A 15,330-nucleotide genomic window follows, 5' to 3' on the forward strand; every position below is an offset into this window, starting at 1 on the left:
CCCTAGACCTCTGTTGATGCAGCCTAGAATAGCATCAGCTTTTTTTGCTGCTGCATCACACGGTTGACTCCTGTTGGGCTTGTGGTCCACCAAGACCCCTGATCCTTTTCCCGCATGTCCTGCTGTCAAGCCAGGTGCCCCCCATCCTATATTTCTGCAGCTGGCTCTTCCTGACCAAGTGTAGAACTTCGGGTCCCTTCCAACTCTCTGATTCTATGTCTCAAATCTTCTAACCTTCAAAGTGCACATTGCAGGATACAGCCCAGCCCCTCGTCTGGATGGGTCGTTAGTTCCCTTCTCCCTTCGGTTGGGGGTGTTGCCCCTAGCCCAATCCCGGATGGGGGGGGCAGGGGCACCCTGTCCAGAGATGCTCAGGGCGTGGTTGTGCCTTTCAGACCATTCTGGGATGTCCTGGGCATCTGCATGTAGTGTGCTCCCTCCCCCCCCCACTCCTGGACCCATGCAGAGCCTGCTCTGCAGGAAGAGTCTTGGCATTTCTCCCTCCCTCCCTCCCCCCCTGCCTAATTGCTGCATAGGATCGCTCTGCCCAGGAAGGAGCTGCGCTCGCTCAGCATGCATCCCCAGAGAAGGCCAGTTGTGCCTTCCAGGAGATCCGCTAACTGGGGGTCAGCCGAGGGTTGCAGACCCACCCCATTGCTGGCATCTTCAGGCCCAGAGCGGTACCCCCTCCAAGCGCACACGCACACATCCTGCATTTAATTGGCACCAGCTGCCAGATCAGCTGGGTGCTAATTACCCCCAGGCCCTAATAGGAGGTTTGGGTAGCAGAGCCAGAGTGACTCATCCAGGGGGCAGCAGGAGACTGGCAAGGAAACTGGGTCCCACAGCTGCCCTCTGACAGACAGACAGACAGACAGACGCACCCAGCCCTCACACCAAGGCAGGACTGCAGCTTTTTTGCATTCCTCGGGGCTGCCCAGCAAGGAAAGAGCTCTCCTTGCTGGGTCAGGCCAAAGGGGGCCCAACTAACCCAGGATCCTGTTCTCATAGTGGCTGAACAGATGCCCTCAATGGGAAATAATAATACTAAGAATAATTTTTTATTCATTCCCCAGTCAAGACTGGGCTCAGGGCAGCTAAAGTAAAGGTAAAGGGACCCCTGACCATTAGGTCCAGTCGTGACAGACTCTGGGGTTGCAGCGCTCATCTCGCTTTACTGGCCGAGGGAGCCGGCGTACAGCTTCCAGGTCATGTGGCCAGCATGACTAAGCCGCTTCTGGTGAACCAGAACAGCGCACAGAAACGCCGTTTACTTTCCCGCCGGAGTGGTACCTATTTATCTACTTGCACTTTGTGCTTTCGAACTGCTAGGTTGGCAGGAGCTGGGACCGAGCAACGGGAGCTCACCCCGTCACAGGGATTCGAACCGCCGACCTTCTGATCAGCAAACCCTAGGCTCAGTGGTTTAACCCACAGCGCCACCCACATCCCTTCAGGGCAGCTAACACTCAGTAAAATACAGTAAAAACATTTGAAACAAAAAACAGTTAATTAAAATATACTGTAAGTTAGAATACACAGTTTAAAATGCAGCCTCGTTTTAGTGGTAGCCTATAGATCAAAGCCATAAGGGGAGAAAACGTCAAATATTTACCGGGGCCCACTATCCATGCTGGTCTTACATGGGTCAGCAAAAGGAGCTGAGGGAAATTTTATATACATATCCCATATAAGGGGTTCTGTCAAAAATAAATAAATGAGAGGGGGGGGTTAGACTGAGTCCAGCCCAAAGGCCAGGCGGAACAGCTATGTCTTGCAGGCTCTGTGGGAAGATGTCAAATCCCCCAGGGCCCTGATCTCCTGCAGTAGGGCGTTCCACCAGGCTGAAAAGGCCCTGGCGCTGGTTGAGGCCAATCTAAGCTCCTTGGGGCTCAGGACTTCCAAAGTGTTGTTCCTTATGGACCTTAAGGTCCTCCACGGGGCATAGCAGGAGAGGCGGTCCCGTAGGTACGAGGGTCCTGGGCTGCAAGTAGGATCTGAGCCCAAGAGCAACTCTCCCCTCCTACCGTTTCCAGTGATTGCAGACCTTCCAAGTGCCCCTATATTCCAGGGACAATCCCGGATGTACAGAAGCCGTCCCAGTTTCTGTTTTAATCCTGGAATGTCCTGCTTTCCCTTAGGACGTCCCTATTTTCATTGGAAGAAGAATTGATGCTTTTGAATTATGGTGCTGGAGAAGACTCTTGAGAGTCCCATGGACTGCAAGAAGATCAAACCTATCCATTCTGAAGGAAATCAGCCCTGTGTGCTCACTGGAAGGACAGATCCTGAAGCTGAGGCTCCAATACTTTGGCCACCTCATGAGAAGAGAAGAATCCTTGGAAAAGACCCTGATGTTGGGAAAGATTGAGGGCACAAGGAGAAGGGGACGACGGAGGACGAGATGGTTGGACAGTGTTCTCGAAGCTACGAACATGAGTTTGACCAAACTGCGGGAGGCAGTGCAAGACAGGAGTGCCTAGCGTGCTCTGGTCCATGGGGTCACGAAGAGTCGGACACGACTAAACAACAACAAAATTTTCATTGGAGAAATGTTGGAGGGGATGATGGTATTCAGAAGAATCACTGCCTCCGACTGTGAATGCAGAGCACAGCCATCGTGGCCAGCAGCCAACGATTGCCCTCCCTCCCTCCTCCATGAATTTCTCCAATCCTCTTTTAAAACCACCCAGGTTGGCAGGCACCACTGCCTCCTGCGGCAGGGAGTTCCATAGTTTAACTACGCTGTGTGAAGAGCTTGTTCCTTTTATCCTGAATCCTCCAACTTTGGGTTTATTTGGATTTCCATGAGGAGGCCTGGAAGCTGTCCAGGAGCCCCTTGGTTGGATTGCAGGGAGAGTGTCCCCCACCCCAAGCATGTAGGAAGCCTGGGAAGCATTCCCATGCCAGAGGGTGGGGTGGAGGGCCTTTGCACATCAGCTGCTCCCTGGCAAGAGGCTGGCCATGTTTTTGTGCCAAGCAGCTCCCCCTTGCAAGGGCTGGGCCAAGATCCACCTGCTCCGGGTCAGGCGGTTGTTCCAAAGCACAAGAGTCTGGGCAGGAATGGGGTGAAATGACCCCCACCCCGGGGGTGTGTGAGATGGCAACAAGGGGGCAGCTTCTCCCAGAGTGCACTGCTCTCTGGGAAGCCACACCGAGCCACTGGTCACTGCAATGGGGGGTGGGTGGGTGACCCAGAAGGAAGGCGAGGCTCCTGCACCCCCCTCTGGCAGTGAACTCTAACGGGACATGAAGCAAGCATAGCCTCCAAGTTCAGTAGGGCTTACTCTCCGTAAGAGAGGTAGGGGATGCAGTTGGTCCCCTACCTCTCTCGCCCTGATCTGGCCACAGTGATCCATGCGACAGTCACCTCTAGGCTTGATTATTGTAACTCGCTCTACGCAGGGCTGCCCTCGAAACTGACCCAGAAACTCCAGCGGGTGCAGAATGCTGCGGCGAGGCTGCTTACGGGGTCCCAGCCATGGGATCACATTCATCCAGTGCTTTACCAACTGCGCTGGCTCCCGGTGGAGTACAGGATCAGGTTTAAGGTGCTGGTTTTGACCTTTAAAGGCCTATGCGGCTTGGGACCCTCGTACCTACGGGACGGCCTCTCCCGGTATGACCCACAGAGGACATTAAGGTCCACAAATAATAACATATTGGAGATCCCGAGTCACAAGGTGGTTAGGCTGACCTCGACCAGGACCAGGGCCTTCTCAGTACTGGCCCCGACCTGGTGGAACGCTCTGTCCCAGGAGACTAGGGCCCTGCGGGATTTGTCATCTTTTCATGGGGCCTGCAAGACAGAGCTGTTCCGTTTGGCCTTCGGACTGACACAGCCTGACCCCACGGTTACCCTCCCCTAAGGTTTTATTTCATAATGGTTTTATCTTATTCGTAGATTTTTAATTTTAAAATTGAATTTTAACATTGTATTAATCTGCGTTTTAACTGAATTGTTTCTTTTATACTTGTGTTATTATTTGTTGTTAGCCGCCCTGAGCCCGGTCTTGACTGGGAAGGGCGGGGTATAAATAAAAATTATTATTATTATTATTATTATTATTATTATTATTATTATTATGTACGCAGGATCATAGCCTTTTTTCGGGAGGGAAAGCCAATTGGGCTCCAAGTCCATATCCTCTCCCCCGGAAGGTACTGTTTGCTTCTTTCAAATGCATGGAGGAAAGGGCTGCTGGTGGCTCCTAACCAAGGGAGTTCTGCTGCTTTGCCTCCATGAATTCCCAACTCGGATCTCGCCTGCGGGTTTCCCATTGGGGGCAACTGGTTGTGCAAAGAGGCTGCTGGATTAGATGAGCCAGCAGGGTCTCCTTATGTTTTTATCTATTAAACCTAAAACCGTCTCCAAGCAACACGCACAGAGAAGAACACTCTAAAAGAGAATTATTATTATTATTATCATCCTTATTATGTATACCACCCTTCATCCAAAGATCACAGGGTAGTTCACAACAGAGATCATACTTCCTGCATTGCACGGGATTGAACTAGATGATCCTTGGGGGTCCCTTCACTGATTCTATAAAATATTAAAATTCCATGCAGCATATAAAAAAATAAAAACAGAGAAACCCCAAACAGTGATAACAATGGCAGCACAGGGAGGAAATACAAAATAGTGTGTCCCGCCCCCTCGTGAACCAGCAAATGAAAAGAAGTCCTTGAACGATGACACACACTCCGCTCCAGCCCAGCAGTCCTAGAAGCATGGCATTGTAGTGTGGGGAGGGACCCCCAGAGGCATCTAGTCCAACCTCCTGCAATTCAGGAATCCCAGCTAACCCATAATGGGTCCAACAGTCCAGAAGGCATTTTCTGCCCATGCCATGGAGCGAAATGAGGGGCTCGTCAACCTGGGAATGCAGCCCATCCAGGAGAAGGAAAACGCTGCTCCTAAACCTCCATTTGTGAGAAAGTCTTCAGAAGGAAACCTGGAGGTGCAATTTGGAGAGAGAGAGAGAAGACAAGGTAAGGAGCGATATCCAGTGGATTGCCAGACAATGTGCCAATGGCTACTGGCTAAAGCTGTGTCAGAGGATCCAGCTCACTGCTGACAGCGGCAACGCTTGCAAAATATGTGAAGGCATGAAGAAAGACTTTGAGGCAACAGTCAGGCAAAATGCACCACGGAAAACCTTGTCAGGAGAGATCCTCACAGACTGCAGCAAGCCAATGAAGCGATGGGCAGAGGCCTCTCAAGAACGCTACCTACAGGAAATGGACAGAATCCAGACTCTGCCTGACCCTCCCTCCCTTGACGAACTCAAGAATGCCCTCAACTCTCAGGCATGGAATCCCCCCAGAAGTGCTGAAAGCCAGACTCCGCTCCTCCCTCAGGACACTCTTCCATAGAATCACAGAGTTGGAAGAGACCTCAAGGGCCATCTAGTCCAACCCCCTGCCGAGCAGGAAACACCATCAAAGCATTCTTGGCATATGCCTGTCAAACCTCTGCTTAAAAACCTCCAAAGAAGGAGACTCCACCACACTCCTTGGTAGCAAATTCCACTGCCGAACAGCTCTTACTGTCAGGAAGTTCTTCCTAATGTTCAGGTGGAATCTTCTTTCTTGTAGTTTGAATCCATTGCTCCGTGTCCGCTTCTCTGGAGCAGCAGAAAACAATCTTTCTCCCTCCTCTATATGGCAACCTTTTATATATTTGAACATGGCTATGAAACTGAAATTATGAAACTGATATTATGATATGGACTTGGATGATATATTGATATATTGCCCAGTCCTAGAGACCTCCAGGTATAGGGAAGTGTATAAATTCTATTAATAATAATCCTTTTATATATTTGAACATGGCTATCATATCACCCCTTAACTTTCTCTTCTCTAGGCTAAACATACCCAGCTCCCTAAGCCGTTCCTCATAAGGCATCGTTTCCAGGCCTTTGACCATTTTGGTTGCCCTCCTCTGGACACGTTCCAGCTTGTCAGTATCCTTCTTGAACTGTGGTGCCCAGAACTGGACACAGTACTCCAGGTGAGGTCTGACCAGAGCAGAATACAGTGGTACTATTACTTCCCTTGATCTAGATGCTATACTCCTATTGATGCAGCCCAGAATTGCATTGGCTTTTTTAGCTGCTGCATCACACTGCTGACTCATGTCAAGTTTGTGGTCTACCAAGACTCCTAGATCCCTTTCAAGCCAGGTGTCTCCCATTTTGTATTTGTGCCTTTCATTTATTTATTTATTTATTTATTTATTTTTGCCCAAGTGTAGTACTTTACATTTCTCCCTGTTAAAATTCATCTTGTTTGCTTTGGCCCAGTTGTCTAATCTGTTAAGGTCATTTTGAAGTGTGATCCTGTCCTCTGGGGTATTAGCCACCCCTCCCAATTTGGTGCCATCTGCAAACTTGATCAGGATGCCCTCAAGCCCATCATCCGTGTCATTGATAAAGATGTTGAATAAGACTGGGCCCAAGACAGAACCCTGTGGTTCTTCCCACTAGTCACTACTCTCCAGGATGAGGAGGAGCCATTGATGAGCACCCTTTGGGTTCGGTGCTCAGCCTCTTCTCGCACTGTTGGGAACAAGGATCCGTGCCACAAGACATGCGCGACTCCAGCATTGTGACGAAGGTGACCACCATGACAGTAAGAACTACCATGGGATCACCCTGCTACTGGGGGGGCAGCCTTGGTCCATGTAACTCCCAACAAATTGCGGTCTCTCACCGACAGGGTTTATCCTGAGTCACAATGTTGTGAGCACAACCTTGAGCCACGGTTGACATGATGTTCTCCATGTGCCAGCTGCAGGAGAAATGCCAAGAGCAGAGACGCCCCTTGTACATCGAGGCCTTTAACCTCCTCAGCCAAAACGGACTCTTCACACGGCTTCACCTGATAAGATGTCCACTTCAGCTTCACAAAATGATGGTGTCTTTCCACAAGAACATGCGTGCCACCGGCCCATGTGAGGGTCCATCCTCAGACACCTTCCCCACAAAGAGTGGCATGAAGCGGTTGGAGGATGGATGGTGGCCAACAGATTGAGGTTGAATCCTGACAAGACAGAAGTACTGTTTTTTGGGGGACGGGGCGGGTGGGTGTGAGGGACTCCCTGGTCCTGAATGGGGTAACTGTGCCCCTGAAGGACCTGGTGTGCAGCCTGGGAGTCATTCTGGACTCACAGCTGTCCATGGAGGCACAGGTCAATTCTGTGTCCGGGGCAGCTGTCTACCAGCTCCATCTGGTACACAGGATGAGACCCTACCTGCCCGTGGACTGTCTCGCCAGAGTGGTGCGTGAAGTGGGGCTGATCCTTACGTGTGAGATGTTTGCCGATGATGCGGCCTTGACAGCACACTCCGCTTTGCCCAAGCTTGTGGGGAGTTCGGCCTCATCACCAGCCTGACAAAGACCAACATCCTGGGCCAGGACATCGCCAGCACTCCAGGCATCAGCCCTGAGGACCACATGCTTGTCTACCTGGGCTCCACCATAATCAGAAAACTCCATTGATGCTGAGCCGGACAAGCATGTTGTCAAGGCAGGTATGGCAATGGGATGGAAGGGAAGTTGGCAGGGTCTCCAATGGGGTGCTGGGTTCCGTCACCAGGCCAACTGGCAGAGCCACTCTGTGTTACCAAGATGTCTGCCAGTGTGACAGGAAGGCTGGCAACATCCACCCTGCTGTGTGGGAATCCCATGCAGATGAACCCAGTGCCTGGAGACAGGCAGGCAGTCGGGTTGTACACCCATAGCCATTACCGGAGAAGGAATGACGGCAGGGAGAAGCGCCGTCTGCAGCAGCACAACCGACACCTTTGTCTGCCCCAGCTGCAACACAACCTGTCTCTCCTGTATCAGTCTCTGCAGCCACAGCAGGCGCAGCAACCCTCCAACAGCTTGACCTCACCGCCAAAGGTGCATTCTTCCATTGCCTCTCAATCAACCATACTATGCTGCTTAAGACCATCTAGCTCTATATTGTCTACACTGACTGGCAACTGCGGCTCTCCAGGGCTTCAAGGAGTCGTCTTTGCCAGCCCTACCTGGAGGTGCTGCTGGGAATTGAACTCAGGACCTTCTGCCTGCAGAGCAGATGTTCTGTCGCTGAGCTACAACCCTAATAATACACAGAATGGCAGAGTGGGAAGGGACCAGGAGGGTCATCGAGCAGAGGGTGTAGGATCAGGTGGTCCAGACTGGTAGCAGGCGCTGCCCTGCCTGATCCTGGCTCTTGGGGTTGGAGTGTAGATGGGGAGGCATTTTATTCCTGCGCCATGCCATCCCTCAAGGCATTAAATTAATCCTCTGATGGTGGGCGCACAATGAAGCCGAATGTTGGAAGATTCAGGGCAGATCAAAGAAAGTCCTTCACACAGCACAGAGTTAAACTGTGGAACTCTCTGCCTCAGGAGGCAGGGGTGGCCACCGCGCTAGATGGCTTTAAAAGAGGAGGAGAGGGCTTTTGATGGCCAGTGGCCTGATCCTTATCTTCTTATGGATCTGTGGACATCAAGACCGAGAGGAGGAGAATGGAGGGTCTTCTTCAACCAGTTACTCTCGAAGCTGCCTATGGGCTGAACTGAAATTCGCTACTGGCCGTCCCTAGCCTTGCATGTGGCTATCGGGGAGATTTGGCTTCTGCGCAGCCCAAGCGACCGTCACCCTTGGGATTCAGAAGGGCCTTTCTGCCAGGAAGTTTCCTAGGCTGAGAAGCACGGCCTCCTGTGGCAGTGAGTTCCACTGTTGAACTCTGATGCACAGAGTTCTTTTGCCTCTTCTCATGCTGCCCATGAGTTCTAGTTGGACGCGGGAGGAATAATTCAGCAGCAGAACCTATGGAGAGCCTGCTGGATCAGGCCAATGTGCCTCTAGCCCAGCATCCGGTTCTCACAGAGGCCAACCAGATGCCCCAATGGGAAAACCTCAAGCAGGACTCGAACACAGAGCCACTCTCCCCTCCTGCGTTTTCGAGCAACTGGTCTTGGGAAGCATTTCTGCCTCCGATTCTGGAGCCAGAGCACAGCCATCCAATTATTATTATTATTATTATTATCATTATCATTTCTGAAGGCAGCCCTGTTTAGGGAAGCTTTTAATGTTTAATAGATTATTGTATTTTAATATTCGGTTGGAAGCCGCCCAGAGTGGCTGGGGGAACCCAGTCAGGTGGGCGGGGTATAAATAATAAATTATTACTACTGTATTATTATTAGTAGTAGTATTAGTATTGGTATTATTATCCTGGCTGGCGGCCTTTCAGCCGTCCAGGTTGGTGGCCATCGCTGCCTCCTGTGGCAAGGAGTTCCACAGTTTAACTCTGCGCCGTTGAAAGAAGCGTTCCCTTTCTTTCTCCCGACTCCGCCCACATTCCGCTTCCTCCCCTTCACCGCCAGGGAAGGGAAAACTACAGCGCCCACAATCCCCTGCGAGGAAGAGAACCCACAAGGCACCGCGCGCCACAACTACAGCCCCCGGCGTGCCTTGCGCGACGAGCCGAAGCGCTTCGGGGAAGCGAGGGCGCCCCCGCGTGGCAGCAGGCAACTCTCTCTGCGCCGGCGCTGCCGCTCTCGCCCCGCCCCCTCCCGAGAGGGGCCCGGAAGTCGAAAATTTGGCAGGCGGGGACTACGAGACCCACAATGCCGCGCGCTGGCGACCGGAAGGGAGGGCGGGAGCGCCTGAGTGGCAGCTCGAGGAGGATGGAGGAGGAAGCGGCGGCGGCGGCGGCTGGAGGGGTCGCGGGTGAGTGGAGGTCGTGGGGGGCAGTTGCTAGGCGACGCCTCCGCCCCTCCTCCGCCAGTGGGGCGGGGGCAGAGTCCCGGGGGGCGCCCCGCCCTCCCTCCAGGCGCCCACCTCGCAGGGCTGTTGTGAAGGCGGCGCCTGCGCGGGAAGGGAAGAGGCCCCGCCCTCTTTTGGGGGTGGGGGGCACCCCAGAGCGGAGCCCCCGGGAGAGCGGCGGGATGGGGCCTCACCCTGGAGCCCCAAAGGGAGCCCTTCTTCCGGGTGGGGGGGGATGGGCTCCCAGGCACCACTATTATTAGGACTAGCCTATTATTACGATAGTCTTCTCTTCTCAAACGGTGGCCAAAGCATTGGAGCCTCAGTTTCAGGATCTGTCCTTTCAGTGAGCACTCAGGGCTGATTTCCTTCAGAATGGATAGGTTTGATCTTGCAGTCCATGGGACTCTCAAGAGTCTCCTCCAGCACCAAAGGAAACTCTTGAGAGTCCCATGGACTGCAAGAAGATCACGCCTATCCATTCTGAAGGAAATCAGCCCTGAGTGCTCACTGGAAGGACAGATCCTGAAACTGAGGCTCCAATACTTTGGCCACCTCATGAGAAGAGAAGACTCCCTGGAAAAGACCCTGATGTTGGGAAAGATGGAGGGCACAAGGAGAAGGGGACGACAGAGGATGCGATGGCTGGACAGTGTTCTCGAAGCCACCAACATGAGTTTGACCAAACTGCGGGAGGCAGTGGAAGACAGGAGTGCCTGGCGTGCTCTGGTCCATGGGGTCACGAAGAGTCGGACATGACTAAACGACTCAACAACAATAATTATGACTATGACTGTTATTAGTACCGGTATTCTATTTGTACACCGCCACCCTGGGCAGCTCCCAGCATATAAAAACATAATAAAACATTCAACACTGACAAGACTTCCCTCTCCCGGACTGCCTTTAGATGTCTCCTAAAGGTGGCCTCGCTCCTTCTTTCCATGCTCTGCCCTAGAATCATAGAATCCTAGAGTTGGAAGAGACCCCAAGGGCCATCCAGTCCAACCCCCTGCCAAGCAGGAAACACCATCAAAGCATTCTTTGATGCTTTGCACACAGCATTCTGCACACAGAAACTCAGATATACGATCTCGTTGCGAAATGGCACCTTCAGCCTGGGTTACAGTTGCCACAATGGAATGTAGGTATCGGTTTTGAGATTTTTTTGTTGTGGGATATTGTTGTTGTTGTTGTTGTTGGTTCTATACAGCTTTATCTTTTAAAGAACAAATTTCAAAGTGGCTTACAACACATTGAAATATCAACTCAAACAACCCAGAGGCAAACAAAGTCAAGCTTCAAGGAGAATCTTTCAGCTCTTTCTCTAAGGGGCCTTTGGCTTCTCCCAGTCGCCAGCCTGGCATCCAGAAATCTCTGCTTGGTTGCAGTTGGACGTGCGCCAGTCGCAAAATGCACCTGGCTAATTTCTAATGCTGTCTGCACAGCAAATGCCCTCCAGAAGCAGTTGCTGGAAACCGCAGGAGGAGACAGTATGGCCAGATCCTGCTTGTGGGCACCTGGCTGGCTCCTGGGGGTGTTGGTGGGAGTGACAAGGACACTTAGTTTCCCAGGAGCCGCCAGGCTGATTCAGGGTGAGACACCCCCACCCCCACCCCCTTGGAAGCAGCAGGAACCGTGTCAGTGTTATCTGCTTCCTCCGCTGGAGGTTTCCAGCAGCCCCATAGAGTTGGGGGCTGGGGGTTGTCGCCCGATCTGCGACATCGTTGTTTTAATTTTATCCATTTCCTAAAACCTAACCCGACTGTAAAACAAACCCCAATCGCCTCCAAGCTTTCTGCAAAAAGAGAGAGAGAAACCAAGGAAAAATTGCAACAGCAGTTTGAAACGCAAAAAAGTTTTAAAGAGCAGAACGGCTTGAGAATCCACTTTCTAAGCCTTCTGATTTTTGTGAGGGTGGGGAGTCTCCCTGCTTCTTCTCTTCCCTGGTTCTCACTGCCCTTTCCTTTCCTTTCCGCCCCCCAGGCGTGTGAGGTGTGCCTCCCCCCTGTCGCCGTCGGCTATGGCTCTGATCGAGGGCGTGGGGGACGAAGTGACGGTCCTTTTTGGGGTGCTGCTGGTGCTGCTGGTGCTGGCCCTTGCCTGGTTCTCCACGCGCACGGTGGAGCGAGGGGACCCCCTCTTTGCTGCTTCGCCCCCTCTTGCCGCAGGGGGGCAGCCGCGGGAAGGAGGCCTCCTGGTGGAAGGCAGGTCTGGGGCGCAGGTCTCGGGGGTCCGGCAGGTCAAGGATGAAGGGGCGTCATCTTCGGCCGCTGCTGCCTCGGACCCCGGGGTGCTCAGGCATCGCACGGCCCCCAGCCCTGCCCAGGCACCCCGGCTGGCCCCTGGCGCAGAAGCCCCCCCAGCAGACAACACCATCGTCCTGCGGCTGAAGTTCCTGAATGACACAGAGCGCCTGGCTCGGGTCCACCCTGAGGACACTGTCGGCACCCTGAAGAGGTGAGGGACTTCCTGTGGGGTTTTTTTGGGGGGGCTGCCCCAACACTGCTGATAGCTCCCTGTTGCTCAGTGAGGCTGGGGGGGGGTGAGTTCCAAGCCCCACTGAAAGGAGCCTGACCACCCACCCTTTGCGGGTCTGCAATGGGGTCAGAATGCAAATACGCAGCCAGCCCTTTTGTCCATTAACCGGGGATGGATTTGAGCGATGGGATATGTATCTCTGTCACTTTCCATTCCGACAAATCCCAAAGCGGCTCAGAAACATCAATAGGACATCACAAGTACGGCATAAAACACTGTTGTTATTATTATTATTTATTTAATTCTTGTAGAGCCCTTCATCTGCAGATCTCAGGGCGGTTCACAACATCAAGCGTATTATTAAAAAATCAACAATTATAATTAGAAAGCATGATTAGCAACCCAGCAACTGAGAAATACGCTCAATGTCGCCATTGTAGTGTAAGTCGTAAAACAATATTGACAAAATAGCAACTGAAAAATGAGCTGAACGCTTCCGAGTTCGTACACACACACACACTCCCTCCCCCCGCCTCCAGTAATGAACTATTCAGTTAATTAAAATGCAGTTTATGAAAAGTTCATTAAAAGGACCCTGAATTAGCAGAAATACCTACAGCAGATCCAGAGTTCATCTTATCAGGGCACCGTTCCCCACTGTCCCTGGGGTGTCAGCTGCCGCTGTCCAAACTGAGCCGTCTTGGCAGCTTCTTTGTCCTGAGTCTGACCCATTGCTTCAACTCACTTAGTATTGCCTACACTGGCTGGCAGCAGTGGCCCTCTAGGATTTCCGGGAAGGTTTCCCCGCAGCCTGGAGATGCTGTCGGTGGGGAGGGAAGCCGGGACCTTCTGCTTGCGAGGCAGATGCTCTGCCGGTGAGCTTTGCCCTTTGGCGTCGCTTGGGGGGGGGTCTCAGACGGCTTTTGGGGGTCCCTTCCAGCCTGACCAGGCTAGGATTCCCTTCTTCACCCCGTGCCCAGGGACATGAGCCTCTCTCCTTCTCCTTCCGCCCCACAGGACCCACTTCCCAGGCCAGGAGCAACTGGTGCGCCTCATTTACCAAGGCCAGCTCCTCCGGGACGACTCGCAGACGCTCTCCGCCCTGCACCTTGCCCACAACAGCGTGGTGCATTGCCACATCTCGCAGAACCGGCCGCTGCCTGCGCCCACCCATGGCAATGGAGCCCCGGCGGACGCCGCCCAGGCGGCCCTCAATGTGGGCAGCCTGATGGTGCCTCTCTTTGTGCTGATGCTGGGCGCCCTCTGGTACTTCCAGCTCCAGTACCGCCATGTCTTCACGGCTACGGCCACCACCTGCCTGGCGGGCCTCACCCTGGTCTTCAGCTTCGTGGCCTTTGCCGTCTACCGCAGATAGCACCCAGCCGAGGCCCGGACTCTGCGCGCCAGCCTGCCAGGGGAGGGCAGGGCCCCTGGGCGGACAGAGACCTCGCAGGCTCCCTGACTGCCGCCTCGGAGATGCCTGGATGTGTGTTCCCTGCCCTTCCTCTTTGCGCCTCCCAGGGTGCCATGTGCTGCAGTGGGCGCCTTGCATGTACCTCTGAGCGGGACTGGACTGGAGGGGGCCGGGGAGGTGGGCAGGAGCCGCCTGTGGTGCCTAAGTGGGGAAGGGGTCCTGGGGGAGGGGCTGGTGGGGCCCTGTGTGCCTGGGCTGAGATCAGCGGGTGGGTGGGGGGCCTGCCTGGCCATGGCTTCTTTTAAAATTAAAACTGTGAAGGATGGGAAGTGGTCTCTCTCGTGGTGTGTGGCTGGGGGGTTATGAAATCAGATACATAAGCTCATCACCTGAGAACCAGGTCATGGTTACCACAAAAGACTATCTAGGCACCAATTCCCACCCCACCCCCAAACAAAAATTAATCATATAATATATAATTATATTTTAAATTTAAAAAAATCTCCCAAGTAGTTTACAACACATTAAAACATCAAATAAAGCAATCCAGAATGAAACAAATGCAAGCTTCAAGGAGAATATTTCAAAGCCTTCTCTAAGCGACATTTTGCTTTCCCCATATTTATTTAGCGACTTCATTCATAGAGCTGCCCCATAGCAGAAGAACTCCAGGAAGGCAGTGTGGGGCGGTGGTGAGAGTGTCGGAGCAGGATCTGGGAGATCAGGGTTCAAATCCCCACTCCGTCCCGAATCTCAACAGGTGACCTTGGAGTCAGTCGCAGCCTCTTAGCCTACCTCACAGGGTCATTGTAGGGATTTGCTGAGGAGGGGGCGAACCGTGGACTCCTTGGAGAAGAAGGTGGGGCACAAATGCAATGAATAAGCCCTTCTGCTGACCTGCTTCAGGAAGCTGGATTGAGCAGCCAGGTGGAGATGCCGGTTGCCCACCTGGTGCCCAGAGATCTACACGTGGTCACAGCTGGACCTGCGCCAGTTGCAAAATGCATCTGGTGCCAGTCACATTTCTCACACTGGTTCCTGGGTCAGCAGCTACGGCAGTGGGCATCCCGTCAGAGGCAGGATACAGAAGGGCTCCAGGGGTGGGAGGGCAGGCAGCCTGGTGACTTTGTTCCAAGCTTTACCTGTGTTGGTCTGCCGTAAGGTAAAGGTAAAGGGACCCCTGACCATTAGGTCCAGTCGTGACCGACTCTGGGGTTGCGGTGCTCATCTCTCTTTACTGGCCGAGGGAGCCGGTGTACAGCTTCCAGGTCATGTGGCCAGCATGACAACTCCGCTTCTGGCGAACCAGAGCAGCTCACGGAAATGCCGTTTACCTTCCCGCTGTAGAGGTACCTATTTATCTACTTGCATTTTGACGTGCTTTCGAACTGCTAGGTGGGCAGGAGCTGGGACCGAGCAACGGGAGCTCAACCTGTCGCGGGGATTCGAACCGCCAACCTTCTGATTGGCAAGCCCTAGGCTCAGTGGTTTAACCCACAGTGCCACCCGTGTTCCTATTTGGTCTGCCACAGTGGAAGTTTGTCATTGGTATGAGCTTTCGTGTGCATGCATACTTCTTTAGATACACTCCAGACCCTTATATATAGTGAGCGGGTGGGGAGGGGTATTACTCAGAAGGGTGGTGGGAATAGGTGACTGGC

At 53.1% G+C, this 15,330-nt stretch overlaps 1 protein-coding gene across 2 annotated transcripts; it reads left to right on the plus strand.

Moving 5' to 3' along the window:
• The first annotated feature begins 9,658 nt into the window (after positions 1-9,658).
• TMUB1 (transmembrane and ubiquitin like domain containing 1) lies at positions 9,659-13,891 on the plus strand. 2 transcript variants are annotated; one of them, XM_035130234.2, is made up of 3 exons: positions 9,659-9,738; positions 11,761-12,234; positions 13,273-13,890. In XM_035130234.2, the coding sequence occupies exons 2-3, from the start codon at positions 11,798-11,800 to the stop codon at positions 13,628-13,630; spliced, it is 795 nt and encodes a 264-aa protein (XP_034986125.2). In that variant the 5' UTR covers positions 9,659-9,738; positions 11,761-11,797; the 3' UTR covers positions 13,631-13,890. The 2 variants fall into 2 exon arrangements, with proteins under 2 accessions (XP_034986125.2, XP_034986124.2); XM_035130233.2 differs by lacking the exon at positions 9,659-9,738 and adding an exon at positions 10,290-10,918 and having other exon boundaries at positions 13,273-13,891.
• The last annotated feature ends 1,439 nt before the right edge of the window (positions 13,892-15,330 follow it).

This window comes from Zootoca vivipara, chromosome 12, assembly GCF_963506605.1.
Source record: "Zootoca vivipara chromosome 12, rZooViv1.1, whole genome shotgun sequence".
NCBI lineage: Eukaryota > Metazoa > Chordata > Lepidosauria > Squamata > Lacertidae > Zootoca > Zootoca vivipara.

Excerpts from the sequence above, each read along its gene's own strand:
- TMUB1 (XM_035130233.2), top strand. Across the intron at positions 12,235-13,272 it reads ACTGTCGGCACCCTGAAGAG|GACCCACTTCCCAGGCCAGG; the intron begins GTGAGGGACTTC and ends TCCGCCCCACAG.